The 26,041-nt window shown below is 50.3% G+C and overlaps 2 protein-coding genes across 11 annotated transcripts in view; both read left to right on the forward strand.

Moving 5' to 3' along the window:
* Ube2d4 (ubiquitin conjugating enzyme E2 D4 (putative)) overlaps nt 1–12,117 on the forward strand; it is a 29,747-nt gene extending 17,630 nt beyond the window's left edge. For 3 of the 9 annotated variants that reach the window (XM_052198261.1, XM_052198256.1, XM_052198259.1), the window contains 4 exons: nt 3,503–3,608; nt 5,301–5,394; nt 7,178–7,219; nt 7,671–8,005. In XM_052198261.1, the coding sequence (XP_052054221.1) occupies nt 3,503–3,608; nt 5,301–5,394; nt 7,178–7,219; nt 7,671–7,905 (477 nt within the window). In that variant the 3' untranslated portion in view covers nt 7,906–8,005. Of the gene's footprint in view, nt 1–3,502; nt 3,609–5,300; nt 5,474–7,177; nt 8,006–11,881 lie in introns of those variants that run through there. The other 6 variants (XM_052198258.1, XM_052198257.1, XM_052198254.1 and 3 more) reach the window with 6 other exon arrangements.
* A 95-nt stretch (nt 12,118–12,212) lies between these two features.
* Nucleotides 12,213–25,856, forward strand: Dbnl (drebrin like). 2 transcript variants are annotated; one of them, XM_052198239.1, is made up of 13 exons: nt 12,213–12,368; nt 17,262–17,317; nt 19,098–19,210; nt 19,826–19,900; nt 21,049–21,195; nt 22,192–22,269; nt 22,468–22,619; nt 22,739–22,799; nt 23,089–23,173; nt 23,493–23,588; nt 23,665–23,774; nt 24,499–24,604; nt 25,113–25,856. In XM_052198239.1, exons 1-13 carry the CDS (start codon nt 12,286–12,288, stop codon nt 25,250–25,252), a joined length of 1,302 nt encoding a protein of 433 aa, XP_052054199.1. In that variant the 5' UTR covers nt 12,213–12,285; the 3' UTR covers nt 25,253–25,856. The 2 variants fall into 2 exon arrangements, with proteins under 2 accessions (XP_052054199.1, XP_052054200.1); XM_052198240.1 differs by having other exon boundaries at nt 12,214–12,368; nt 22,751–22,799.
* Nucleotides 25,857–26,041: the final 185 nt, after the last annotated feature.

The following is a 26,041-nucleotide window of genomic DNA, read 5'->3' on the forward strand; positions in this document are numbered from 1 at the left end:
AGTTTTGTTCCGTTCAGCCTGGGTGTGTCTCATCCTTAAGCCTCAAGCCCCAGAATTATGTGCACCAATTAGCACACCCTTTTGTTCTAGTTCCAAACCCACACGAATGCGGCTCAGGCAAAAGTTGAAGCTCTGCCAGGAAACCAATTCTCCCCACCTCCTTTCAAGAATCTCAATTTCCAATAGTGAATTTGAGCCTGCAGGTTGGGCGCCATCTGTAAGAGCAGTAGGTTAATCCAGACTCTGGCAGGTGTGCGTGAGCATGTGCTTCTCGCTGCTGCCGCAGTGTTGTGGCTTCTCAAATGAGAGACACGTACACACACACACAAGTGGAGCCTTCAGTTTAATATGCCCTACGAAGCTCTACAGCTGGGCCACTCCCACACTTCCACACTGCTGACGCCTCCCCTCCAATACTCCTGAATGATATCACTTACTAAAGTCTGTATTTCATCTCTGCTCCCCAGACCCAGGCGGGGCAGGGCCCCGCGGCCACTCTTCCCGGGCTCTTGCATGGCTGTAAACCACCACTTCTCCAGCTCTATGTACTTCCCCGGTGTAACAGTTCTAAAACCTCTTCTTCCTGGTGGTGGGTGGGAGTGAGGGTGAGGGTTCCCTTTCCTGGAAATCTAACATCCTGCCTGTCTCCTGCCCTGCCATTGGCCGCTGGCAACTTGTATTCAGCCTCAGCATCTTATAGGCAGATGTGCAGGTTCCCGTGTAATTTTGGGAGCCAAATTAACAAAATAGCATTATAACCAATCCAAAACAGTCTGGGGGCTAGGTGTATTGTTGGAAGGGCCTGTCTGCAGGCTCTGTTGTTCTTGCACAAGGCTCCTCACACCAGGACTTCCCACACTCAGCTGAGCTTACCTTTCCATGCGAAAAAGACACACAAGCAGTGACTGGCACCAAGAACAGGTAGCAGTGGATGTTTCTCTAATGAGCAGGCACTGCATAGGTTCAAGCAGAGAGGTGACACAATAGACACTTCAAGAGAGCAAGCCTTGTGAGCAGGACTTCCTGTGGGAGGGAAGGCCCAAGTGTTACAGCTGAGAGTGGGGTCTGCATGACCCCTGGGCAGCTAAGGAGCTTAACAGAGGCAACTTTGAGAAACAGCCAATGAAGGTTGGCTTCTACCTCCATAGATGTTCTGTGTTCACTCTATTATTATTAGAATAATAATAAGTAATTGTTCTTATATGGCATAAGATAGCAAGATAGCTTATGTGTGTAATCCCAGCTTTTGAAAGATGGATCCAGAAAGATCAGGAGTTCAAGGCCAGCCTGGGCTACAGGAGACCCTACCTCAAAAAAAATAACATAAAAAATACAATACAGAGCCGGGCGGTGGTGGCGCACTCCTGTAATCCCAGCACTCTGGGAGGCAGAGGCAGGCAGATTTCTGAGTTCGAGGCCAGCCTGGTCTACAGAGTGAGTTCCAGGACAGTCAGGGCTATACAGAGAAACCCTGTCTCGAGAAAACCAAATCCAAAAAACCATATCCAAAAAACCAAAAAAAAAAAAAAAAAAAAGTGGCACCACCCAAGGCTAGCTTGGTGAGTAGTGGGTTCAGCTGGGAACTGAAAGGAACAGGAGTTAGCTCTGGAAGAACAGGCAATGTAGGGGTGCTATACAATCAAAGCATGATCTCTCCCAGGCTGTAGTGATAGCTCAGTGGTTAGGAGCATTTGCCGCTCTTCCAGAGGACCCAAGTTTGATTCTTCATACCACATGACACCTCCCAACCATCTGTAACTCTAGTTTGTGCATTTCGGACTCCCTCTCCTGACCTTTGTGGGCACTGCATACCCACGGTGTGTGCAGGCAAAATGCTTGTGCACATAAAATAAAAATGAATAAATCTTTAAAAGAATTTTCTTGGGGGCTGGAGAGATGGCTCAGCAGTTAAGAGCACTGAATGTTCTTCCAGAGGTCCTGAGTTCAAATCCCAGTACTCACATGGCTCACAACCATCTGTAATGAGATCTGATGCCCTCTTCTGGTGTGTCTAAAGACAGCAACAGTGTATTCACATATATAAAATAAATAAATCATACAAGGGGCTGGAGAGATGGCTCAACAGTTAAGAGCACTGACTGCTCTTCCAAAGGTCCTGAGTTCAAATCCCAGCAACCACATGGTGGCTCACAACCATCCTTAATGAGATCTGATGCCCTCCTCTCGGGTGTCTGAAGATAGCTACAGTGAACTTACATATAATAAATAAATAAATCTTTAATAAATAAATAAATCATACAAAAAGAAAGGAAAAAAAACGAATTGTGTCCCCTTTCCCAGCAATCCCTCCTGGGCCGCCCACTTGCAGTGTTGTCTACTTCGTGAGCCCTTCCCCCCTTCCACAGGGCCTGTCGGGAGGCCTGGTGCAGTGAAGCTCTCATGTGCAAAATCACAGCTGCCCTATTTCACGTTGGCAATGGCTGTGCCTTTCCCTGCAGCATGCATTCCGTGTCATCAGGGCACATCGACATGTTCCAGAGTGATCGTATTAAGGCATGATTTGTGAGCTGGTTGTGGTGGGGAACATCTGGAGCACTCAGAAGCTAGCGCAAGGTGTAAAGTTAGACGCCTGTTCAGGGCACCTATGAGTCCTCGGTCAGCCTGGGCCTCACAGATCCTGCCTAAACGTGTGGGAGCAGGCCAGCAGTAAGCATGGAAGGCTAGATTCTCTTGTCCAAGTACTACCCAGGCCTGATCCTGTTTAGAACCTGAGATCAGAGGAGGTCAGGCAGGTTCCAGGCACTGAGGCTAACTGACAGGTGAACTGAAGAGACTCTAAGTGGTGTGCTCTGGGATTACCTGTTAATGGCACATCATAGTCCCGGGACACTTTTTATCTTGATACAACAAAATGTCTGTGCTTGGTGTTAGGCCAAAATCAGTGATGGCTGAAAGAAATTTTTTCATCAGGACACAGTGGCACACATCTTTAATCCCAACACGTGGAAGGCAGAGGCAGGCAGATTTCTATGATTTGAGGCTAACCCGGTCTGCATAGTAAGTTCTAGAATAGCCAGAGTGACAGTGAGACCCTGTCTCATAAAAACAAACAAAAAACATTTTGAGTTTTGTTTTTTTTTTTTGTTTTGTTTTTCCCATCTAAACCACCTAGACTAACATAGTTAAGCAAAGGGTGAGGGGTGAATTTTATCCAGCTGTTTGTGATGCTGACTGTTTGTTCATTGTAACCATCAGTCGGGTTGGTTTTCTCATAGATAGTTGGGTCTGTTCTCCCCCGCTCATTATTCATGGCACACTGCATTGGGAAGTGGACATCAATGCCCCACGTTCACACCGAGAATCCAGGAAGAAGTGGGTCAGGGTGCTTTTACTTCTCTAAAGGTCGGCCGCCTATGTATGCCCCATTAGAAGCTGGGGTACGTAGACTGGGGTACAGCTTGGCAGTACCTACTGCCTCTTCACTTGGATTATTTTCCCAATCTCCCTGTGGCTTGTCTGACTCGATGTCTTGTTTTTACAGGTTGCTTTCACTACCAAAATCTATCACCCTAATATCAACAGCAGTGGCAGCATTTGCCTGGACATCCTGAGGTCACAGTGGTCCCCAGCGTTGACTGTGTCCAAAGGTAGAGACACTCACGTGTGCTCAGCATGCTTGTCTCACGGTCCCCTTGCTGACTAGCGGACATGGAAGCTCAGGAAGACAGGCGCTTCCCCAGATCACTAGCCCTGCCCAGCCCTGTGACTGCCTCATTCTCCACACTGTAAAGCAGCGGCATTGTAAAGCATAACCCCTATGCCCTAGTGTAGTCAATTGCACCAAACTGTCAAATGGGTACAAGAAGATACATAGCATCAGCCTTACTTGCATTTTCACCTAAAAGTTGGAGAGCAAATATTAAACTTTTCATGTCCTTCTGTCCATCTGTCCATCCTTCCTTCCTTCTTTTCTTTCTTATTCATCTGTGGACCAGCGCAGACTGTGAGTCATCTCTGAAAGGCCAGATACACAGCCTGATCTCCAGTCTGTGAAGAAATTTTCCTTTCCCCAAACAAGTGACTATGAGCATATTGGTGGACACTATTAAGCATTCAAGGCGATAGCTATAACCAAAGCACTTGGGAGCCGGGGGCAGGGTCCAGGGCCAGCCGAGGGGTGACCCTGCCTCAAACAACAGTCCAGTCTAAACCGTGCTGTAGAATGGCAGGTACTATGGAACAAAGATTGAGTATGGGTATGGGCATGTAGGACAAGCCACCCACACCAGGTATGTGGAGCATAAGGCTTTGGGCATTGGGAGAGACCTCAGACTACGAGACAACAGGCAGGACAAGCTTTAGAATGCAAAAAATATATATAAAAATAAAAATAAAAGAGGCCTGCAGAGGTGGATATGGTAAATCCCGAAGGATGGAACTGCCGCACTGTGCAGGACCACAGTGTACTCTACATATGTAGGAAACAGGCCAGCATTCTGCCAGAATGGCCCTTTTCTGGGTTGTGCAGGAGCAGCCATCAGAGTCTGCCAGCCTCCATGGCCAGTGACATCAGTGGAGTCAGAAAGATGGAGGGAAGGGGAAGAGCAGCAAGGCTCTGAGGAAGGACAGGCAGCCCGAGTGGTGTGGAAAGACGTCCACAGCCCCGCAGCGCCAGGCTCTCGGAACCTCGGAAGAGTTGAGTGCCTCCATCAGTGGAACCTGCCCTTCCCATGGGGAGCTTTCCCTGAAGGAAACTGCTCAGGACTTCAGACTCGCTGAAGCTAGTTTGTTTTGAGTCATGCTGGATTTGGGGCAAAGCACAAATACAGTTCTCCACATTTCATCTGTTGCTCAGCAAGGTCTGGTAACGTACTTCCTCTGTCCAAGACCTCTAACACTGCCCTTAACACAGGAGAGCACAGACGCGGGTGGGGCATGCACTGGTCTTGCAGCCCTGGTTCAGAGTCTCTGACTTCAGCATTCTGAATTCCTGTGTTCTTGCGGTAAACAGAGGCTGCTGGGGCACTAAAGATGTGTGGTGTGGGTACAGACTTGGGGTTTGGAAGAATGTGAGAGCTGAGACCACAGGGGTTTCAGTGGGGGAGGGAAGTAAAGGCCTGGACCGCATGGAGGAAGGAGCTGTCCTAGGACAGTGTGCTGGGGCTGCACTGTAATGTGTGTCCTGCTGGTGTGCTAGCATCAAATATCATCATGACTTGAACAGAATCCTTAAACTGGAGTGTTGAGGAAACAAGAATTGTACTTCAGGAGGTTCACCGGGCCCACAAGGATCCCCTACCTCAGCGCCTCAGCTGACTGACCCTTTCTTTTCTTTGTAGTTCTCCTGTCCATCTGCTCTCTGCTCTGCGACCCCAACCCTGATGATCCACTGGTGCCAGAAATAGCCCACACTTACAAGGCCGACAGAGAGAAGTATGCGCCCTCTTTGGGTTGGCTTTGTGTGCAGCTGCCCAGGTTCCCACGGACATCTTCCTGCCCAAGCCAAGCCCATGTATGCAGTGGGTGTGCCCTGGGCTTAGCCTCCTGCCTTTATAACTAACATGTCCTTTGACCAGAGGAGGGAGAAGGGATAAAAGCACTTTGCCCTGCCGGCTAGCTCACTAGCTACCATTGCTCAATCCTAAAATACTGTCAGGCCCTGACCTGAGGACAGCCAAGTCAGTAGTCAGCCAGCAAAGGTCTCAGAGGAATATGACAAGAAAATTCTAGATTAAATTAAAAGGTTTATGACATAAAAGGGGAGTTGCTTGGACACCTCCAGAACGAGCCTGTCAAGGTGGAGAACAGTGCCAAGGCCAGCTTGATGGGTAGAAGTCTGATGTGTGGAGCTGTTTGCCCAGAAGACACAGGCCTCGCTGCCAGCTGGGCGGGCACACACTGGTTTCTAGACCCAGACATGGAGGACTCCCTCCCTGGTCAAGCACAAGGTGGTACTGCCGCTTGGTCACTAAAGCACATGCAGGAGTCACTATCAATGCCAGTCTCTGAGCAGGATCAGGGGGTCCTGCTGATGGCACGGCCCAGAATGTGGCTCTGGATCTGGATTTCGTTGTTGTCGTTGTTGAGATTTTTAGTTTTATGTATATGGGTGTTTTACCTGCATATATATAGATGTATACCACATACTTACAAAGGCAAGAAGAGGGCATTGGAACCTCTGGAACTAGAATCACAGAAGGTTGTGAGCTGCCATGCAGGTACTGGGAATTGAACCTGGGTCCTCAAGAAGAGCAGCCAGTGCTCTTAACCACCAAACCATTTTTCCAGTCCCCAGTATTCGATCTTTTAAAGATTATCTTAAATAAGTCTTTAGTTGATGAGGTATTTTTATCTAAAGAGATTAGTATAGTGATTTTTTTTCCCAGAATTTTTCTTGAGGTCTTTATAAATCTGATTTCCTTAGTGAAGTTTAAAGTAACTGGATTTGAAGAGTTTTGCTTGTTTGTTTTGGTGGTGGTGGTGGTGGTGGTAGTAGTGGTGGTGGTGGTGGTGGTGGTTGAGTCAGCTGTCTGGCCTTGTCCACCTACCTCTGCCTCTTGATGCTGGGATTATAGTGCACCACTATGCCTGACTTAAGCTGCATTTATTTTAACATGTAGTAGAAGCTGTTTTAGATGGACAGAACTATTTTCTCAGTGTCCTCTCCACATTTCTAATTTACTGTTGCATGCCATCAGTTCTTGTTACAATGCTACAGAGCCCTCCCTGGGTACCAGGCGTGGCCCATGAGCTTTACAGAGACTTGGCCAGTCCCCCTAACGGCCCGACAAAGTAGATGGTGTGTCATGGTAAACAGTCAAGGGAGCTAATACACAGGTGACCCAGCTGCGGAAGGTCTCATGGACCCACAGATGATGTCACCATTCTGGAGTTTTGTGTGGCAGACAGCTTGGAATAGTCCAACATGAACTCCTTCCGCATCTCCTACTCATACTGAAGTATGATACGGGAAAGAAAAGAGGAGGTTTGCATTACTGCATGTCCTACCACAATTAGTTATGCAGGAGCAACAGGAATCACCAGGCTCCGGCCGTGCGGCCTGGAGTGCTGCTTTTCCAAGGAGCCTTTGTTTGACTCACTCACCCATCTGCCCCAGATGCCTGAAGGCAGCGGCATCCCTCTCTTGTTCTCTGCTCCACACTGAAAGGATAACCACTTCAAGTGAGGTCTTGCTCTGTCTGCTTTTTTCTTCTAGGTACAACAGACTAGCAAGGGAGTGGACACAGAAATATGCTATGTAAGTGCCCGGAAGGCTCCACCGGAGACCCTGTCCAAGAGGAGCTTGCCAGGCAGAGAGGCTTTCCTGTGAAGCTCGGAGCTGTTGGCCGAGGCACTTATATCCTCTGTTCACATGTTCACTTCTCTGGCTGCAGCATGTTGGTGCCACTTTCAGCCACTGTGGCCTTGACAGTACCACACCTCTGGTGCCAAGTCAGCAACCAAGTCATGTTAGGATCTACAGTCTTCCTGGTTACAGTAGAATCTGTCTAGGCTTCAGTCTGTCTGCTTGTGTCTGGGGAAACCAAGCCATGCATGCCTCCCGTTGTCCTCAATGGTGCCACTCCTCACTGCGGCACTATACAGGGGCCCCGTGTGATCCCTGACCACATGCCCTTTGTCTTTAGAGCACAGTGCTTTCCTGAGGACCCAGGGCACAGTGGGCTCTCTTCATGCTTTGTCTACCCCAGAACCATGTCCTCAGGAGTGCAGGTGTGTCCTGGAGGCTCCTGGAACTTGGAACAGCACTCCCTGGAAACCACCTTCCTCCATAGTGCTATATGCTGCAAACAGCAAGTGAGGAGCGTCTGGGCATTTAAAGCACGGAACAGCGCAAGAAAGGCTGGGACTCAGACGTGGAGAGATTCGGGTCCTGCCGCTGTAGGTAACGAGGCTTCCTCTCCCCTCTTCCCACTGGAAACTTAACATGAAATCCAAGCAGAAGCCATTCACAGACTGGAACACAAGGAAGGAGAGGGACTTTAAATGGAAATAAAAAGGAAATTCCTTCAGAAGTGACAATTGACATTTAAGTCTCCTTTTTTCTTTCTTTTTTTTAGAAGAAAATAAACAGGCTCTTTTTTTTTTTTTTAAGATTTAGTTATTTTATGTATATGAGTACACTGTAGCTATCTTTAGACACCACCAGAAGAGTGCATCAGATTCTATTATAGATGGCTGTGAGCCACCAGTGTGTTGCTGGGAATTGAACTCAGGACCTCTGGAAAAACAGTCAGCGCTCTTAACCGCTGAGCCATCTCTCCAAAACCCACTAAACAGGTTCATTAGAGATTTGGTTAGGATTGAATTACTTGTCTTCTTCTGTTGGCTTTCTGGTGGCACACATCTTAAGAGTTCAGAGCTTTGAGATTAATTACCTCGGGAAACACAAGGGTGACTGCATCTGTGTGTAAAAGAAATGTTTTTTTGAAAGGATTTTTATGTAGCCTGAGCAGGTCTTAAATCCTGTCTCGAGTCTTCTGAAAGCTGGGCTCACTGGCATGTGCCACCACATCTGGCTAGGAAAGACATTTCTAGAAAGGACTACACAACGGCAGGAGATTCAGAGTCACGCGGAGGGTTGTGTTGTTGTTGTGTTTCTTTTTTTTTCAAAGTGTAGGGTTCCATAGCTGCCTGCAGCTATTACGAAGTGGGTTTCTGGAACAGAAGCTGAGGAATAAATAGGGAAAAGGGGCGAAAAGAAGTGCGGCTAAGACAATATTCACTGATCAAAGCCGGAAACTTTAATGGCGCCAGACCTTTTAACACTTTGGGCAAACCCTTCCCCCCAGACTCCAGGCTGAGTTCCGGTGGAAGTTGTCTAGCTTCTCTTGGAGGTCCTCGTATTGACTGCTCCGGCAGCTGGGTGGGTCACCTGCTTAATTCAGGAATTCCTAGACCTGGAGGAACAATGAACTTAACCTTTACTTCAAGCACTCCACCCTGGGTGGAGAAGGATCCTGGCTAACTGGGAGAAGTTAACCTTGACCAAAGTCAAACTCTGACCAAGTGCAAGACTGCCCCAATATGGCTCTGTACACAAAGTATAAATGTTTTTTGTTTTTTTTTTATTTTTCAACTGGAAAACTAGACAATCCTCCGGTGCAGCAAGATATTAATTAATCCTATTCCTCATCATCACCAGCTCCAGCACCACCTGTTGTGTTTCTTAGATGAGCTCTCAGTATAGACCAGGCTGGTCTAAGAGATTCATTGCCACCAAGGAGAACAGGTTTACCCATAACACCTAGCCTAACTTAGCCTTCTGACTTGGTTATAAAGCTGATTTGTTCCCAGGGAATAGTGGTTGGTGAATCAGAAAGGGGAGAGAAAGAAAAACTCTGCTACTAAAAGACCAGGTCTTTGAGAGCAAGGAGAAAGAAGTCTGCAGATCCAACACTTAAGAATCAGCCAAAGGAGATTGGTCTGCCTTAAAAACACGTAGCTGGGCATGGTTATGAATACCTATAACCTCAGTATGCAGGAGGAAGTGGGGGAAGGAGGTTCAAGGCTAGCCTCGGCCACATACCACTGTCCACAATAGAAGTTAGCCAGTGCTCATGAGAGTACCACCCTCACCACTTCAGCAAAGCCTTGCATTTGCCCACATTTAAGATTTCCTTACCAGTCTGTGTGTGTGTGTGTGTGTGTCAGTCTTTGTTCCCTGCTTCTCAACCTATTGAGAGTTTAAAGTTCTTTTTAAGAATGTTCTACTGAAGTGTTCTGCGAAGCTGTTAACCCAAGCTGCAACACCACGTGCTATGTGACGTCATATACCTTAGCTCAGCAGCACACAACACTTTGTAGGTGATAACCTAGCCAGGAAAGGGGCACAGTTTCACATCAGAGGCCAGCAGAGGGAAAAGGCCTGGTCCAACATGGTGTTAGTGCTATATACATTCATACTTAAATCTTTCAAGTATAGTCCTCTCTACTGGAGAATTTAAGTAGTAGAAAGAGTAAAGATTTAGCCCTCTGATGTCCCAGTGTAAATCTTCTCTAGTTGATTGCAAAGCTAAAATGAGCTTTTATACCAGCTAGACCATTTGGACAGCCTTGTGCTCAGGCAAATCCTTTGGATTCTCTGCCACTGAAAAGGGACACCTGTTTGTCATGCTCCTAGGGCTATGCTAAACCTGGGGGAAAGATTCTTGAGTCAAAAGTCTTATTTCGATAATAAACCATTGTGTGGGTGGTCTGTGCCATCCACATCTGTATATATTATACTTCCAAGACCAGTCCTAGGTCAGTAACTGAACAGCAAGCAGATCTGTAAAGCCAACTGTGGGGTAAAGTGATCTTTGACCCCCTAGTGGGCCATAGAGATCAGAGAGATGCATGGGTTTAAGTCGGTGCTTCTTAACCTGTGGCTCTCATATTAGATATCCTGTATATCAGATATGTACATTACCATTCATAACAGCAAAATTAGTTATGAAGCAGCCATGAGATAATTTTAATGGGTGGTAATCGCAACACGAGAAACTATTAAAGCATCACAGCCTTAGGAAGGTTGAGAACACTGGTTTAAGTTATCTGTGAAGAATAAATGACTGTTGGGGCTGCGGGGATGGCTCAGTGGGAAAGCGCACTTCTTGCTCAAGCTTGAAGACCTGAGTTCAAACACCCAGTTTGACTGGCTTAAAGAGCTGGGTTTGGCTCTGTATATAACGTCAGTATTGTGGAGAGGCAGCAGACAGGACTACTGTGGCTTGCTGGCTACCAGCCAGGCTCCAGGCTCAGTAAGAGACCTGCCTCTAAGGAACAGGGTGGACGGTGAAAGAGCAGGACACCTGACAATGTCCTCTGGCCTCCAACAGCACACTAGTATGCATACACTCCCACCCAAGTGCATAAACCACACACACAATGTTACCTCTCTCGGAAGATTTGGACTTGCTTTACGTTTCTTTTTTAATACTTTCTGAGGCAGGGACTCACTTGTAGCCAGTAATTCACTATGTAGAGCAGGCTGGCCTCAAACTCATATCTACCCGCCTTTGCTTCCCGGGTTCAGGGAGTGAAAACATGTACCGCCACGCCCATGTTATTTATTTTTTTGGATTTGGTTTTTTCGAGACAGGGTTTCTCTGTATAGCTCTGGCTGTCCTGGAACTCACTCTGAGGACCAGGCTGGCCTCGAACTCAGAAATCTGCCTGCCTCTGCCTCCCAGAGTGCTGGGATTACAGGCGTGCGCTACCACCGCCCGGCTCCATGTTATTTTTATATTGTGTGATTGTTTAAGTGCACCACAGCCATGCCTAGTGCCAGCAGAGACTAGAAGAGGGCTAGGACTGGAGTTACAGAGGGTTGTGAGCTGCCACATGGGTGTCGGGAATTGAACCTGGTTCCCCTGGAAGAGTAGCCAGTGCTGGTAATCACCAAACCATCTCTCCAGTGCCCCCACGCCCCTTTTTTGTCTTTGAGACTGGGTCACTCAATGACTTGGAAATCAACTATGTAGACTAGGCTTGCCTCTGCCTCCCCAGTGCTGAGATTAAAGACATGAACCACCAACCCTGGTCTTCCAGCCCCAGCGTTTTAAGTGTAACTTCAACTCCCACTGTTCTAGTTTCATTTCTGTTGCTGCGATAAAATACCCTAAATAAAAGCAATTTAGAGAAGTTACGGGTTCATTTTAGTTTACGACTACAGATTACGGTCTGTAATAATAGGAAGTTCAGGCAGCTGTTTTGAAATAGAACGAAGCACAAAGCAGGTTCTCTCCATTACCCCACTATCGCATCGAATATCTCATTTTACTGTATTTAGATGGTCTAGCTAATGCTCAGGCCGGTCTAGAACTCAAGCTTCTGCCTCTTGCGTGCTAGGATCACAGGTTCGTACCTCCCTCCACACCTGACACCGCAGATTAATCCCCTTTCTTCCTTTTCAAAACAGGGCTTCTCTGTATAACCCTCGCTGTCCTGAACTTCACCGGCCTAAGCTGGCGTTAAAGGCGTAGGCCATCACGTCCGACTCGCAGACTAAATTTCTCAAACAAAGTACATTAAGACCAGAATGAGAAAAGAATCAGCGTGCGCTCTAACTCGAGCCCACGCCCTGCAGACTGCGGATGAGGACCAACGCCCGCCTTTCGGGGATCTCCATGCTCCAGCAGCCACCGTGCCTCAAGTTTACCGGCAGACTAGCTCGCAATTTCCCTACTTCCGTTTCCGGCCTCCTGGGCGCGGCTTCTTTACGTCAGAGGCGATGCTTCCGGCCTCCGGGGCGGGGCTTCCGGCCGTCACTGGAGGCCGGCAGAAGGCTGAAGGTGCTGCATCGCTGGGACTGTGGGGCGTGCCATGGCGGTGAACCTGAGCCGGAACGGGCCGGCGCTGCAGGAAGCCTACGTGCGTGTGGTCACCGAGAAATCCCCGACCGACTGGTAGGCAGCAAGGCGGGGCCGGAGAGGCGCCGGAGCGGGAAGGTGGAGGTCGCGGCGGGGCCGTAGTATTGCAGGATCACCTGTCCACCTTCCTGAAGCCTAACGAGGTGCCACCCCACCCTCGCCACCGCTGTCCCCCAGCGAACAACCCCGGGCCTCTCCCCTGCCACCTAGTGGTCGGCTCTGCCTTGGGAGTCTCTTGAAGGTCTCTGGTTGTGCTTTCTTTCCGCCAGGCTCTTTGCATTTCTGGGACTTCCCTGGACAAAGGGGTCCCGCGCAGTTCCCCAACTCTCTAGAAGGCGGAAACCACGCCTTCTAAACCCTGAGTTCAGGAATAGGCCTCGAAAGCGGCGTAAGCAGTGGAGTTGAGGTCATGAGCTCAGACAGGGCTCAGGCAAGGATGTGGGAGATCCGGGTCCCTGGTTCTCTTAGATCACAGTTCTGAATTATAGAAAGGGAACTGAAAATGGGATCCTGTCACCTGTTTGAGAAAAGGCCGCATCCTCCCTCCACCACCCCTGGTCACCGTCTGCCAGGCCATCAGTGTGTAGGTTTCATCCCGCAATGCATTTTTCTCGGGCACTGCAGTACTGTGAACTAGGATCTGAAGTTTCTGGAGCGACCCTGCTGAGCCTCTTCAGCATTCTGCTGCATGCATACCAGTCCATAGTAATTCTCTTTCACTTTCCGCTTACTTAGCATGCTTCCATTAACCAGTCTTTAGTGCTTCAGTTTCGGAGAAATATGATGAGTATGGCAAGAGAACAAATTCTAGGGAATACAAACTGGACCTTGGACTTCTGGTGGGACCACCCTGTGGTCAGCACTAAGGGGTGCCATACTGAGTTTGCCTGGGTTGAGTCTTCCCTACAGACTTCCCCTATTGCAGGACTCTGACCAACTGTCTATTCTACTGTGTTATCTATCATCTCTTTATCTTTTGGCCCTCTAGTCTTCTCAGGAACCATCACTGTTTGGGAAGTGATACCTCACAACCTAGCTAGCAGTGCACTTCACCCATGCTTATAACTCTTCACTGACCTAGCTTTCTTGCTTCTGAGACTATGTAGCTCTGGCTGGCCTGGAACTCACTGTGTAGACCAGGTTGGCTATGATCTCATCTGTGTCTGTCTCCTGAGCACACCTTGAGCCTCCTGCTAGAATCATCTGCTCCACTTTGGTCTGACGTTGCCTTGCCTCACCCACCCGTTGTTCCTTCTGAGGGTGCAGAGCCTGCTCTTTCCCCGTGCAGTGTTCATCTGCCCCAGCAGCCACACTGCTGCCCAGCTTCCGACAGCACTGCATGCAGACGGTGCTGCCACTCCAGTTGGACGAGCCTCTGGCCTCCACCCTCACTGTCACAGCCATTTCAGGAGTTACTCAGCAAGATTTTGTGGCAGGTCCCCACTCGCTAACTGAGAGACTATCTTGGCCATCTTAACTTCCCAGCCCATAAATGTAGTGGCTTCCTGTTGCACTTTGTGTAAAGCCCAGACTCTTGCTGTGTCTGACCTGGTTCCTGTTGCCCCTCCTGCTTACTGCTCTGGCCACACCTGTTGACCACCCTTGTACCGAAGTCTTTCTCTTCCTCAAAATTGCCTGCTAGTTCCTCATCAGACAGAACCTCTGATCTTGCTACTTCCCCTGTATGGAACATACTTACACATCGTCTTGATTGCTTCTTGTCCTTCATGTGTCTATGCTAGGGTTCTCTTCTGAGAGAGTCCTCCTGAATTCCTAGTATGTGGACCACATGCATACCTGGAGCCTTCAGAAAGCCAGAAAAGTGTTGAATCCCCTGAAACTAAGGTTATAGTGACTTTGTCCTCTCTCTCAGTCTCATTTCCTTGTGATACAAAGAAGACACATGCTGGGAACCCTCATGGACTGTGTGTGTGTGTGTGTGTGTGTGTGTGTGTGTGTGCGTGCGCGCGTATTCTTTATCGCTTCCCTACCATGGTCAGGTAGACCTGTGTCTGTCCCTTGTGCCTAGCTGTCATATGCTTTGATGGATGGATTAAGCCATGCAGTAAAAGAGACTGTCAAAAAGAGGTAGTCTTCAGTTTGGTAGTACCATGGCACTGTGGACCAGAACCATAGCTTTGGTTTCTCATCTAAAATCTAGCCTCAGCCTCCTCCCCGACGAGCTTGGCTTGGCCTGTGCTCATCTGGTTCCTATTACATCTGTGCATCCTTTAGTCCCTGAGTGTACGTTAGCATCAGGTGTATGGAAGGTAAGTTCCGTGGGTCGGACCTTGATCACAGCTGCAGTCCAGTCAGCATGCACATACCTGGAGAGTGGCTGCATGGGAAGGTGCATTCTTGCTGTACACAGCCCATGCACCATGCTTTGTTCACACTGATTTAAAAGAAGTGGGGCTCTGTTGAAGGTAAGAAAAAAAAAATCTCTGAACTGGAAATGTTATTTTGGGGTGATATGTGTATGTGTGTATGTGTGAGTATATGAATTCACAGGGACACAGGTGTGTGTGTGGAGGCCAGTGATTGCCTTCCTTAGTCCCTCTCTGCCTTACCTTAGGTTTTTTTTTTTTTTAAGGTTTATGTGAAAAACAAAACAAGCTGGGCGATGGTGGCGCATGCCTTTAGTCCCAGCACTTGGGAGGCAGAGGCAGGCAGATTTCTGAGTTCGAGGCCAGTCTGGTCTACAAAGTGAGTTCCAGGACAGCCAGGGCTACACAGAGAAACTCTGTCTTGAAAAAGCAAAAACAAAACAAAACAAAAAAACCCCAAAGATTTATGTGTAAAATGTTTGTCTGCATATATGTGTATGTACCATGTGCATGCCTGGTGCCTCAGGAAGCCAAAAGAGGGTGTGGGTTCCCACTGAATTTACAGACGGTGATGTGTCACCATGTAAATGATGGGAACCAAATCTAGGACCTCTGCAAGAGAAGAAAGGGCTCTTAGCCACTGAGCTGACTCTCCAGCCTGCCTGCCTGCCTTCCTTCCTTCCTTCCTTCCTTCCTTCCTTCCTTCCTTCCTTCCTTCCTTTCTTTCTGTGTCTGTCTTTCTTTCTTCCTTTCCTCCCCTCTCTTCCCCTCCTCTCCCTCTCCTCCCTCCCTTCCTTCCTTTCTGGATAGGGTCTTATTCTGCCACACTGGGTAGCCAGGAAACCCCAGGGTCTATGTGTCTGTCTCACCAGCACTGGGGCTATCAACACCGTCTGGCTTCCCATGGGAACTAGGGACGGACCTCTCTGTCCTCACGCTCTGCATCATAGCACTTTATCAGCTGAGCCACCTCCTCAGTCTTGATAGGGTTTTATTTTTGTTGTTTTGTTTGAGCCAGAATCTTTCCATATAGTCCAGACTGGCCTTGAACTTGTGATCTATCTGCCTCTGCCCCATCCCTGCCTCCTGTTGCTGGGGTTACCAAGCATACACAGCTGTGCCTAACTTAAACTGAAAAACATTCCTGATGGTGATTTCAAATAGAACACAAGAGAATGTGAGGCGAGGTCGGAGGTCTATATCGCAGACAGCAAGCAAGAAGGCCTTTCTCTGCTGCTGGATCACTTCTGTCGTCTTCTGCTGCTTCTTGTCCCTTTGCCGTGACTGCCAGGGCTCATCACCAAGAGAAAGGCACTTGTTTCTTCCAGAGAGCTCTACCAACTCAGTTCGAGTATCAAATGTGCCTCCCAAGTCACTGCCCTGGTTGGCTCGGGCGTCACTTTGGAGACTCCTCTGCTCTGGGCAGCAGTGTCTCCTGTCTGCAGCCGTGCCTAGTAGGTCTGTCTCACTGACTCTCTGGACACGCCTCTGATCATACCACTGACAACCTCTTAGAACTTAGTCTGGGCATCTGTCCACCTGCCTCTCGGCCGAGAGACAACAGACAGATTTGCTGTCACTTGGGTCAGTCCCTGTATCTCGTGCCTGTCAGCCTTGCTAGGGTTGTTTTCTTGGTTTTTTAAGACAGGGTTTCTCTGTATAGTCCTGGCTGTTCTGGAACTCACTCTGTAGGCCAGGCTGGCCTCCAACTCAGAAATCCACCTGCCTCTGCCTCCCAGAGTGCTGGGATTAAAGGCATGCGCCACCACTGCCCAGTCCTTGCTAGGGTTGTTAGTATTGGTGCAAGATTCATGCTAATGTCAGGGCCCCATGTTGTGACCCTCAGGTACAGCTTGCCTGAAGAGGACCACCTCTTCAGGGTTGGTCTCTTTCAGTAACCTTCATTCTGGTCAATGACTTCTTTAGCCCAAACTCACTGTGTTTCCTCACTACTTCTAGAGAACAAGTGTATAAGCTAAGATCATCTCCAGAGTCTTAGGAATAGTTCTGCACACCCAGCTTTGGGTCACCATATCACGTTAAGGCTCTGCTAGATGGCGAACATGGCAGCTGTCCATTAGAGGCTTGGTGACTTTGTGGTCTTAACTTGAATTCAGTGTTATGTCATTGTCTACTTTCTGCTGCTATATCTGTGTGGTGTAAACTGCTTGTTTGCCAGGAGAATCTCAAGACAGGAAGCCCTGCTGCTTACCCTCCTCTGGCTACAGAAGGCAGAGCCAGTACACACCCAGGAGTACGCAATGCACCTCTCCTTCCTGCTTCTCCTTTAGGTGTTTGGATTCAGGACTATGAAGACATCTTTTGCTTTTTGAAATTAATGTGCCTGAAAGCTAGCTGAGTGTTTTACTCACTAGCGTACAGCAAGAGCACATAGCTCTCAGACTTTTCTCCTCCCCTGAGTATATGGATGTGTGCCCTTCCCTGTCCCGGGGCCTTCCTATAGTAGGTGCTGTAGCTGGCCTTACAGTAGCCGTCGAGTAGTCGCTGGCAATGCGGAGCAGTTTGCGCCTGCTGTAGGAGGTGCAGAGGAGGCACAGAGCCCTGGGTGCTGCTCACAGAGCCCACTTTCGTTTCCTTGCAGGGCTCTGTTTACCTATGAAGGCAACAGCAATGACATCCGTGTGGCTGGCACAGGGGGTGAGTATGAACCCAAACAACAGTATCATAGTGAGGTGACAAAGGGAGAAGTGTGACCAACTCTGGGCCACCACAGCTGATGTTCAGGCCATCACAGGAGCAGAAAGAGGACTCCAGCTCAGCTGCAGTGACCCTTCCCCAGCTGAGTTTTCCTGCAGACCTTGTGCCAAGTTGGCTCCATTAAGACCTACTCCTGATCTGAATGTGGACTGGCATCAGCCAGGCTCAGGCCCAGAGCCATGGCAGCCAGGACACACTGATGCAGCGCGCATTTTCGGAGGGAGAACATTGTTCTCTGGCTGGGCTGAGGCTGTGCTGCCGGCTGAGAAGAGGCCTGCTTTCCAACTCACAGGCAGCCCTCATCCAGGGCACTGCACAGTGAAGCTGCCAGCCTTGAAGCTGGCGCAGTTGAAGGCCTACAAATACGTTCACTGATTCTGTCCCGCTCTGGTCTTGGGCAGCTACATCCAAGAGCCTGACCCTCATTAGAGAGAGGCAGTGCTGCTGCAAGCGGTCATGAGGACCGTGACATAGTCAGAGATCCAGAAGGAATACTTCTGTCTGCTCTAGGGATGCACTGGCAAGTCAGCTGGTCAGAGATGGTCGAGCTCTGCAACAGACCTGTCCGCTGAAACCCCTGACTCTTCCCCTTGCGTGAGGCTGGCAGGACTGTCTGTGGGGCCTGCCTAGCCACCCCCTACTCCTAGATCCCAGTGGACACCGGAACACGCTCTCTGCTCAGGCAATGAGAGTATGGTTTTAGTTACTATTGTTGGTAGAAAAGTCCCCTTCCACTCTGAGCCATTCTTGCTTATACATCCCCTTTGTAGAATCGCCACCAAATGGTCATTTCATGTGACAGGGTAGGTGCCTGCGAGTTGTAGATATCAGCATTCCTAGCTTCCTGATGGCACAAAGCAGGACCCTGGGGCTCATCAGCATTCTGCCTGCCCTGGGTTCTGTGGAGCCCTGTGGCTGAACTGCCCGGCCTGGTTCTGCTGTGAGCTGGCAAGTTTGCAGGTGCAGCACAGTGTCAGGAAGACAGCCTAGGGCAGCTCGCCCTGACCCCGTCCAGCCCAGATGTGAGAGTTGAGCCAATCATTCATCTTAGGAATGTTCCAAAAAGGTCTGGCTCTGGTGTCCTGGAATCTGAGTGGACATGACAAGGAAACGTTAGGAGGCCCATTGTCCCAGGCCTTCCTTGGTAAAATTGTCACAGATATGCAGGCACGGTGGCACACAACTTTATGTCTGTTAGTTTGAGGCTAGTCTGGTCTACATACAGTGTTCCAGGACAACCTGGAAGACCTGTCACAAAAGCAAAAAAAAAAAAAAGGAAGAAGAAAAGGTAAATAGAGTAAAACTGACATTTTTTTAAAAAATCTAGTTCCCTTCTCAGTTTAGAGAAGTGGTTTAAAAAACAAATAAACAAAACCTATGTGGTTAAAAACAAAAAGTCACCTAACATGCTGGTCAGAACTCTGCTAAATCAGCTGAGTGGGGTTGATGCCCAAGAATCTGGTTGTGTATTCATTTATCTATTTGCTTATTATCTTGTGGTGCTGGAGACTGAAGGAGGGCCTGATACATGCTAGCCAGGCGCTCCACCGCTGAGCCGCATGTCCGTCCTTAGGAGATTGGTTTTAAACCTGGAGCCAGAGAGATCCTGAGGCAGGCAGGCAGGCAGGCAGGCAGACGGGGTGAGCACTGATGTAGAATTGTCCCAGGCACCAGGGGGCAGGGGGGCAGGCTGCCTCTGAGCCTTCCTGTGACTCTGCAGAGGGAGGCCTGGAGGAGCTGGTGGAGGAGCTCAACAGCGGCAAGGTGATGTACGCCTTCTGCAGGGTGAAGGACCCCAACTCCGGCCTGCCCAAGTTTGTCCTCATCAACTGGGTATGTGAATCCAGCTCCTGATGCCACTGGGGAAGTCTTTCTGTGCTTACCTCTGACTGAACCTTGGGGACAGATACCACTCAGTAGGTCAATAGACCTGTTAGTTGTAAATGGGCGAAGGAGCAGATTGGACTGTTCATCATTGTGAACCAAGGAATATAAATGGCTCCAAGCCCAGAATGATTTCCTGCAGAATGGAATAGAAATGATTACAAAAAATAAAGCCCCACCCTGTTTCCTTCCCAGTGGTAGTTCTGATGGAGCAGAGGGGCTAAGCTGTGTTCAGGAGCATTGGGTGGGAGTGTAGAGATAGGAGCTCCAACATAGAGAATATGTCCCTCTAGCTGGGGATCAGGAATGTTTGAGAAATGTTCCCACATGGGAAGCCAGCAGCCATACTTCTCGAAGAGCATCCTGAGCTCCTTGGAAAGTGGGAGGACTGATCTCATCCATGGGACTCATTTGGGAGAATGGCTTTGGCTTTGGCTGGAGTGGGGGGTGGGCACTAGGGAATACCACCTAGGAGAGCTAGGAACACTGTTGGGTTCCTGGGACTATGGGCCAGGGAGTGGCTTTGGAGAGTCTTGGGTCATGCAGTCTGTGCTTGTGTTGCAGACGGGCGAAGGTGTGAATGATGTGCGGAAAGGAGCATGTGCCAACCACGTCAGCACCATGGCCAACTTCCTGAAGGTAGGAGCCGAGCCAGCCCTGCCCCAGGGGACTCCTGGTCCAGGTGAACTGGAAAGGGACTTCAGTCAGGAGCAGGGCTGTAACTGTGTTCTGTTGGGACAGTGGGGCAGAGCCACCTCTAGTTGGCTTCAGTGTGGGCAAGGTAAGGACCTCTCCGGCGCTGCTGGTGGAGTGCGGGGCTTAAGCCCTGGATTCTGTTTTGTCATGATTGCTCTGTCTGAAAGGTTTAGCAGCAAATGTTATGGTGATTCCGACCTTTAATTCCAGCACTCAGAAGGCTGCTGCAGCAGTCAGATTCTTTGAGTTCCAGGCCAGCTAGGGCTGCACAGTGAAGCCTCTGGTCTCATAAAACTAAAAGCAAAAGCGTGTATATAGCAAGACCTGGAGGAAGGAACAAGCTGTCAGTGCCCCTGCCCCATGTACCCTCTGATGCCCTGCCCCATGCACTCTGAGCCCCATGTATCCTCTGATGCCCTGCCCCATGCACTCTGAGCCCCATGTATCCTCTGATGCATTCCTTCCCTGCCCGTTATTTCAACCATTGTCACTCATGCTACAGCTGTAATTTTTTCCAATCTCTAAGACATTTTTTATCACAATTTATAACTCAATTTTCAGCTAACTTTTTGCATTTCCTTGGTTCCTGGCAAGAAGACTTGAGACTGGCTTTAGTTTTTGCCCACATGACTTTAGACAAACCTTAGTCCTCTTGTCTGGTGGGTGACAGAAACTTCTAAGTTTTTAATTAAGTTTTAAGGTTTTTGCAGTGCTGAGATCAAAGATGTCTTCTCATATGCTAGGTAGGCAAGCACTCTGCTACTGAGCCTGCATCCTCAGTGAGCTTCCAAGAATGTTAGATGTATAGTGACAGTTAATGAGTCACAGGTCAGCTACCCAGAAAGGGATAGATGGAAGGCGACTGAGCACGAATTGAACTCAGCAGGAACTATATAACATCCACGGCTGGGAAGAGGGGGCTCTGGTGTCAGGAACTATATAACATCCAGGGCTGGGGAGAGCAGGCCCTGGTGTCTCCTGACGCGTGTCTTGTGTGTAGCAGTGGCCTTTGCTGTGTGAACAAGTAGGATGTTGGCCTGTGCTCTCCTAAACCTGCAAAGCCTGTGCTTTAAGTGCTGCTTCTGCTCTAGGGTGCCCATGTGACCATCAACGCCCGGGCTGAGGAGGATGTGGAGCCTGAGTGCATCATGGAGAAGGTTGCCAAGGCCTCTGGGGCCAACTACAGCTTCCATAAGGAAAGCAGCTGCTTCCAGGATGCAGGGCCTCAGGCCCCCGTGGTGAGTGCCGCCCACCCAGTACCTTTTTCCATGCCTGAGAAAGGGGCCAGAAATGTAGTTTCTAATGTCTAGGTAACTAATCCTGCTGCCTGGCATCTTTAGATAGATCCTCAGCCCTGGTGGGCACCAGCCCCACGGGCTTGGCAGGGGCCCTTCAGCTGCTGTCTGCAGCTGAGACAGTCTACAGGCTACAGTGTCTACATGGCTTGCACGGGCCCTGGCAGGAGCCGTCGTGAAGCACGTCTGGTGGCTTTACGGATTTGCATTTCTGCCATCCCGTGGCGCGTTTGGCTGCACACCACTTAGTCATACTGTTGGGACCATGGTGACGCTCCTGGATGCTGTCAGCTGTCAGCAGCAGCCTGCTTTAGAGCTAGGGAGTCTAGGGTGAGAATCATCTCCTGTGCCCAGTCTCCACCAGAGGCGCATGTTTGCACACATACCCAGTGTTCTCAGAGTGCCATGTTCTTACTGCATGGCTTCCCTGGGCTTTTGTTTTTCAGAAGTATTTTTATTTTATGTGTTTTGCCTGCATATATGTATGTGCACTACATGTATACTGTGCCTGCAGAGAACAGAAAAGGTGTGGGCCCCTCCGGAACTGGAGTTAAAGTGGTTACTCCATGTGGGCACTGGGGACTGAACTGGCCCTCTGCAAGAGCAGTAAGTGCTCTTAGCAGCTGAGCCATCTCTCCAGCTTTTGTTTAGGTTTTTTTTTGTTGTTTTTTTTTTTTTGAGACAGGGACTTGCTCCATAGGCCAGGCTGGCCTTGAACTCAAGAACCCTCTGCCTCAACCTCTTGGGTGCTCCTAGACTTTTTCTGAACATCTTGTGTCTCCTTGTGGGTGGCAGGCCAGGCTCCCTTGAGCCTACCAAGTGCAGCCCTATTAGGGTTCTCCTGTTCTCTAGAGCTGGCAAATCCCTTTACCCTGCCCCAGCGCATGCGTGACCTTCCACGTGGCGCCAGACCTCGAGCGTGTACTGTGCTGTGTCTAGGGCTCTGTGTACCAGAAGACCAACGCCGTATCTGAGATCAAGAGAGTTGGCAAGGATAACTTCTGGGCCAAAGCTGAGGTGAGTACGGCCGTGGTGGAGGGGGCGCACCGACAGGCATCCTTCTGGGAGGTACCCTTCACAGCCAGTTAAACTGAAGGCATCTGTAAGGAAGTTACAGGGTGTGATGGGCTCTAGTGTCCCTTCCTTGACCAAGTCCCTGACGGTTGAGGCCAAGGGCGCTGTCTGCACATGGCTGAGTGAGCAATCCCTCTGCAGAAGGAAGAGGAGAACCGCCGCCTGGAGGAGAAGCGGCGGGCTGAAGAGGAGCGGCGGAGGCTGGAGGAGGAGCGGCGTGAGCGAGAGCTGCAGGAGGCTGCCCGCCGTGAGCAGCGCTACCAGGAACAGCACAGAGCGTCTGGACCCCCGAGGTTAGCCCACCTTACACTGGTGCTTACAGCTGTCCCAGAGCTCACCTGCTCTGAGAGGCAGGGCCACTGAGGGAACAGCATGAGGGGCTGCCAAGGAGCCTCAGCCCCTCTAATTTCAGCCCTTCCTGCAGGACGGGCGAGCTGGAGCAAGAAGCAGTTTCAAGGAACAGACCGGAGTGGGTAAGTTTTGAGGCTTCTCTTCGTGGACCCAGGATGGGAGCTGCGGTTTGGGTCTGTCTTGGCCACTTGGTGAAATCCTTGATGTTCTATTGAAGGCGTAGCCTGAGGTGCATCTCTGCACATCTGAGAACCAGTGGGGGAAGGCAGGAAAGCAGCTCTGGGGGCCCTGTCAGCTCCTCTGCGTCCTCAACCCCCTGCTAGCCCACCCCACACACTGTTAACAGAGCTTGAGAGCCTGCTTCCTGGGTGGAAGCGGTTGGCTCAGGGCTTGCTTCTGTACTTCCCCCAGGAGCAGCATGCCCCACACCCGCGAGAGATCTTCAAGCAGAAGGAGAGGGCTATGTCCACCACCTCTATGTCCAGCTCTCAGCCAGGTGAGACCTCCTCTGGGACTGCCACACAGCAGGGTGGACTGAGGGCAAGCCAGAGCCCCATGCAGGGGCCGCCAGTGAGGGTGACAGGACAAATGAGTAAGGAGAGCCACCTCGAGTCCAGGTGTCCCCTCATGTCCTGCTCTCTGACCACTAAAGAACAGAGGTCTCTGTGGCTCACAGATTTATCACATAGTCTCACGCTCTGGAGTCTGGAGTCTTCACCACAAGCCAGGCCCTCCTTCAGGTGCCCCTAGGCAGGTCTGTTGACTGCAGGCGTTGTGTCTGAAGTAATGCATGAGGCATTTGCTGGATTTTTCAGGGAAGCTGAGGAGCCCCTTCCTGCAGAAGCAGCTCACTCAGCCAGAAGCCTCCTACGGCCGAGAGCCCACTTCTCCCGTCTCACGGCCTGCAGCAGGTAAGACCTTTGTCACAGCCCTGGCCCTGCCCGGAGGAGAAGTGAAGGTCACAGGCTGCCTTGTCCCTTGCTGCAGGTGTGCGTGAGGAGCCGGCACCTAGCACTCTGTCTTCAGCGCAGACAGAAGAAGAACCTACGTACGAAGTACCCCCAGAGCAGGACGCCCTCTATGAGGAGCCACCACTGGTGGGTCCCTAGTGGGGGTACGGGTGGGGCTGTAGACATAGGGTTGTTTCCTGTGGCACATTTTACGGTACTAGGGGTGGGGTGGGGTTTTGTTTGTTTGTTTGATTGTTCTTTATAACTTTTTTTTTTTATCTTATTTTATATGTATGAGCATTTGGCCTGCATACGTATGTATGTGTGTGAAGCCAGAGAGAGTATCATCCCCTAGAACTAGCGTTACAGTTGTGAGCTGCCATGTGGGTTCTGAGAACCAAACCCAGGTCCTCTGCAAGGGCCCCAAGTGCTCTTAGCTCCTGGGCTATCTCTCCAGCCCCTTCCTTCGCTGCTTCCTAAAGACAAGGTCGGCATGGCCGTCAGCGGGGAGCTCTGGAAATGGCTCCCTGAGAGCACGACGCAGCCATGCACAGACAGCATCATTGTGTTCTGTGGTGTGGATGATAGAATCCAGGCCTTGAGCGTGGGAGGAAGCAGCCCACTGGCGAGTGCATTCCTTGACCTGGAGCCGTGCTGCACTTCGGGGTATGGGAGCTGGGGCTCCTGTTGCTTGGTGCTAAGATGCCCAGAGCTCCCTGCAGCTGTGAGCTGCCTTTGAGACGAGAGCTGTGCTACAAGGGTCAGGCCTGAAGCCCTCCTGTATTCTGTGCCTGTGCCTCAGCCCCCAGCTTAATCTGACCTCAGGAGAAGGCTGAGGCTGGGTGATGCCATCTCTCTCAAATTCTGACAGGTACAGCAGCAAGGGGCTGGCTCCGGACACATTGACAGCTACATGCAGAGCCAGGGTCTCAGTGGACAAGGGCTGTGCGCCCGGGCCTTGTATGACTACCAGGCAGGTAAGATCCTCACCTGACCATCACAGGGCATGGAATCTGGGGTTAGGGGACAGAAGTGTGTATAGGGGCTTTGTGGAGGTCAGCTCTAGAGGACGTCTGGAAGAAAAGACGTGAGATGGAAAGCCCTTAGGAGAATGGCCTTGGAGCCACAGTCTTGAAGAACAGTGTGGCTCGTCAGCTGCTCCCCATCCATGGGCAGGAGTCCCTAGAGCCATCTTTACTGTAGGCCTTCAGGTCTGATCAGAGAGGTGAGGCCTGGATGATGGCTCTGGGCCTTCCTGAGGGGGCATCGTGGGAATGGGCTGGGGCTTGTGCCCTGGAGAAGCTGTGCCTTGAGAGCTGGCCTCTGCAGTCACTCATAGTGATTGCAGGCTGGATGGCAGCGGGCTGTTTTTAAGGAGAAAACAGAGTTTCTGACCTTTACAGCAGGAAAGGCAGGCCTCCCTGGGGACTGGCGAGGGGCACAGCAAGGCCCTGAAATGCCACACCCTGACTTCCTTTCCTGCAGCTGACGACACAGAGATCTCCTTTGACCCTGAGAACCTAATCACAGGCATCGAGGTGATTGATGAAGGCTGGTGGCGGGGCTATGGGCCTGACGGCCACTTTGGCATGTTCCCTGCCAACTACGTGGAGCTCATAGAGTGAGGCGAGACCTATCTTCCTTCTCCACCAGAAGTGGCTTCCTTGTTGTCTAAGGAGGAGGCCCAAGAGCTAGTGTTTGGCACTCTTCCAGGAATGGGACTTCAATGAGGACAAGGCTTCCTCTGCCCTGAGTGCTCCTGTGACCCCAGATGAAGCAGTAACCCACTGCTCCCCAGATGCTTACCGCAGCCTCTAGGCCCTTCTGCCAGCCTTACACTTGACCCCAGTGGGAATAGCATTGAGCCAAGCTTAACCTGTGAGCAGCTCTGGATGGCCTCTCTCAAGGACAGCAGCACTGAGACACTGGACTCAGAGCAGGAACATCTGGGGCCACAGTGTACATCCACCCTTCTGTCTGTGTGGCTTCTCAGGGTGGCAGCTGCAGCTGGTTAGAAAGGCCCTTGGGGATCATCAACTTAGAATTGCTTTTAGAGAAATCTTGACCAAAGTCAGAATAGACAATGACAGTTTTGACAGCAGGGAGGTTTTCTCACCAGAGGCTTCCCTACCTTTCTATCCCTGTGTCTGCTGTGGGAACGAGGGATGGGATGACCGGGCTTCCATCTCTGAGAATGTGCAAAATCAAAGACATGCATCATGTGGTTCATCTGTTGCGTCCTATACCCTGGCTCAGCCCATCTGCCTGATAAACACATCTAAGCAGTGCAGAGGGGCCCCCAGCCCGTCTGCCCCCTTGTGACCTGAATGGGGAAGAAATCCAAGCCTAGGCTCTGTATCTGCATCGCACCTGAGTGTGTACATGTGTGTACACATATGTGCCCTCTGCATCAC

This window comes from Apodemus sylvaticus, chromosome 11, assembly GCF_947179515.1.
Source record: "Apodemus sylvaticus chromosome 11, mApoSyl1.1, whole genome shotgun sequence".
In the NCBI taxonomy this organism is placed as follows: Eukaryota; Metazoa; Chordata; class Mammalia; order Rodentia; family Muridae; genus Apodemus; species Apodemus sylvaticus.

Bases quoted from the DNA above. Each gene is read 5' to 3' on its own strand.
- Dbnl (XM_052198239.1), top strand. From the start codon at position 12,286: ATGGCGGTGAACCTGAGCCGGAACGGGCCGGCGCTGCAGGAAGCCTAC. The intron at 22,270-22,467 runs GTGAGTACGGCC...ATCCCTCTGCAG, and splicing joins ACTTCTGGGCCAAAGCTGAG to AAGGAAGAGGAGAACCGCCG. The intron at 24,605-25,112 runs GTAAGATCCTCA...CCTTTCCTGCAG, and splicing joins CTTGTATGACTACCAGGCAG to CTGACGACACAGAGATCTCC.